Consider the following 3,383-nt stretch of genomic DNA (forward strand, 5'->3'; position numbering starts at 1 on the left):
CGCTATCTAATATATACCAAGTCAATTAATAGACGGCGATTTTTAAATAACCGCCATCTAATATATACCATGTCACTTAATAGACGGTGATTTTTAAATAATCGCCATCTAATATCCTTGTGCCATGGGAAATATGTTCATAAAGGGTGTTATGAAATAATATAATGGGAACAACAACATAAATTCAAAAACCATAGATTAGGGAGTTAGGAGTAACTAAAATGTGTAGATTATAGAGGAGTATAATAAGAACCACAACATTACATACGATACAAGTATAGATGAACAGATTATACAATAGATATATTTACATAAATATATTGAAGTTATACTAATAATGAGTATACCATCATTGATTTAAAAAAAAAAAAAACTGTAATCATTATGAGTACAAATACAAATAATTGAATTAGCATCATAATATTTTGACAATCATACCTATAGAATGTCAAGTAGATGGTGTGTTGTAGAATATATTAGGTTTAGTTTTGGGTGAATACCAGTGAGAAGGGGAGGGGTTTATATACCGTTGTTTTGGGTAGAATAATGGTTTAGATAGGAATCTATACAAAATTGTATTATAGAATCCTATTAAGACTTCAATATTCTAATTTTAAGTTAGGAATCTATACAAAATTGTATTATAGAATATTGCCAATTTGTTTGAAAACTGAAATAAAGAAACAAATTGCCTAAAGAATTTAATGTTAAACTTCCGTTATATTTAAGGGAAAGAATATGGTAAAATTATAAAGGATTAGAATATATTAGGAATTTAATTGGAGGTTGCACAATAAGAACATTTTTTAAGTTCCAGTTAGGGGCCTAACATTATTGGCTCTTATTATAAGTGTAGATTATGTACACCATTCACATTATGGCTATGTTTGGCAAACATAGCTGAAAAGGTAGCTGAAAGCTGAAAAGTAGCTGAAAACTGAAAAGCTATAAGCTTGAAACTGAAATCTGAAGAGCTGTTATGCTTAAATGTGTTTGGTAAAATTAGCTTTTTGATAAGCTGATAAATGTAAAAAGACTAAAAAGGTCATTTTCATACTATTTAAATAGTTTTAAATTTAAATAGGTTTGTTTGTATATTAAAATATAAAATAATGAAATCAATATATTTTAATAAAATACGTAGTATAAAGTAAGAACATATATTTGAAAACATATAAAGTAAAATAAAATGTATATAATTCATAAGATTAGTTCATACAAAAATCAATGTTCAAACACAAATGTCAAATTGAAATTACAACCAAACATATTGAAGAGAAAAAGTAAAAAAGGTTTAGCCAAAAAGGTTTTAATTGGGAAGGGTAAATGATCGATGTCATTTCTTTAAAATAGTAAGGTTAAAGATGAAAAAAAAGTTAGGAAGCTACTAGCTTATTTTGAAACGCTACCGTTCAAAAATAAGCTCTTATTTTAGGAACATTACCAAAGAGCTTATAGCTTATCAGTAGCTTAAAATAAGCTATAAGCTCCTAAATAAGCCCTGCCAAACAGAGCCTATGTTGTGTGTCATATTTTTATCTTCTGTGTGCCTAGTCGAATATGTCGTGTGCCATGATTTTGTAAGTTTTTATCCGTAAGTTGTTTCAGTCATGCACATTTCTTATCTTAATGTTTCGGCTATTTTCCTCTTTTTGTTAAGAAAAATTCATGTTATGTTTTTTCTTTTTATAAAAAAATTAATTAGTGACATTGTATTCCCCATTTTTACAATCTGAGTACTATACATTCATTACAAGGACTCAACAAGTCATTATAGTGACTAATTAGGGTACTATTGCAACTCCATATTAATTAAGGACGATAACTACACCTGCATTATAACTCATGGACTAAAAGTACAATTTTCCCTATAACCTAAATACATGTGAAAGAAAAAACTAACTGACAAATATAATTATCTAAACAATAATTTTCAAGAACACTAAAACCGACATAGTGAGAAGTAGAAATTGTTATATTGCCAAAGAAACCTTCTATTCATTTGGCACATCACTCAAACCAAAAAGCATAGTTCAACGGAACATAGCGATTAAATAACAACAAATTCTACTTTTGTGGAGGCACAAGGAAAATCCGAGAGTGTTTGCTTAATTCCAAACTTGAACTCCTCTTTATAGTAAACCTTATCAATAATAATGTAAACCTTTTCAAGTGATGAAAAACAGGTAAGTAACTCCTTAATGAAAAGGGTTTCAGACGGCAACCCTCTAAGTCCGATAAGCTTCAAAACACGAAGCGTTTTATTTGGTTGCGCCACACCATGAAGTTCTGACAAGAGTTTCGACAAGGCACCATTATATGTAGTTGCTATCTCCTTAAGCTATAGAAAACCATCATACAAAGGAAAGCACAGTTGAATTTAGGAATGCATAACAATACATAAACAACTAAAATATCAGTGAAAAGGATGGACAATTTGTCCATGAAAATAAAGATTACCAAAAATATATTTATATCAAGTCTGAACTTGGGGCATGATTGCAGCAAATGAACAAGTGCAGCAAATAAACAAGTTCCCTAAACAAATAATACTCCATATATAAATAATAGTCTGATAAAAGGAATATATATATGTGTGTGTGTATGGGGGGGGGGGGCTAAATACCTGAATATTGTGCCAAATCCAAAATAGAAACAGATCTCATGTCCAAATTAACCGGAAGAAATTTGTCCAAACAATCAGAGTAGCAACATTTGATTGTTAAATCACACAGCTTTGGAGCAGTAATGTTAAAATTAAATATGTTTTTACACTTATAAAATAGAAGACTCTCGAGTCTAGGAACATCAAATGCACAATGTGGAGTAGGATCAAAGTTAACATACTCTAAACTAAGCAAAGCAACATTTGGTAGTATATAGGGGGATTTCATTGGTTCAACAATGACATTAGAAAGATACAACCTCTTGAGCGTTGAACAAGAAAATATGCAATTCGGCAGCCTGTATATTTTATGCCCAAAACGAATGTGCATTTCTTCAACACCTTTTCCGGTAACTAAAAGTAACCACTGGTCGAAGTCATAAGACCAAGACTTAATTGTATGTATCCCAAAATGGTAAAAATTGAGAACAAATTTCTGAATAGTTCCATTGTGTTTGCAGAGAACTTTGTCGATCACATACAAAAACAGATCCGTTGCAGATTTCTTGACATGTTTGCCGCTATCTTTGGCGTGTTTCTTACCCAAATAAGAAAAGAAGTGATCATCAAAGTTAATTTGTGTGAGATTGAACCAAACATCTCTCCAAATGGAAGACAAAACAACAGTTTTAGCCACATCGTTGAGCGGCAAAAATCCCAAGATGTGGTCAAGTATTTCTACCGGAAGTTTACTGATTCTATCTCTCTTCGGTTCCAT

At 30.8% G+C, this 3,383-nt stretch overlaps 1 protein-coding gene across 1 annotated transcript; it reads right to left on the minus strand.

Moving 5' to 3' along the window:
- Window positions 1-2,050: 2,050 nt before the first annotated feature.
- LOC116029894 (F-box/LRR-repeat protein At3g59200-like) lies at window positions 2,051-3,383 on the minus strand. The gene is made up of 2 exons (XM_031271941.1): window positions 2,808-3,383; window positions 2,051-2,341 (listed from the first exon to the last, which is right to left on the minus strand). The coding sequence occupies exons 1-2, from the start codon at window positions 3,381-3,383 to the stop codon at window positions 2,051-2,053; spliced, it is 867 nt and encodes a 288-aa protein (XP_031127801.1).

This window comes from Ipomoea triloba, chromosome 9, assembly GCF_003576645.1.
Source record: "Ipomoea triloba cultivar NCNSP0323 chromosome 9, ASM357664v1".
Lineage (NCBI taxonomy): Eukaryota > Viridiplantae > Streptophyta > Magnoliopsida > Solanales > Convolvulaceae > Ipomoea > Ipomoea triloba.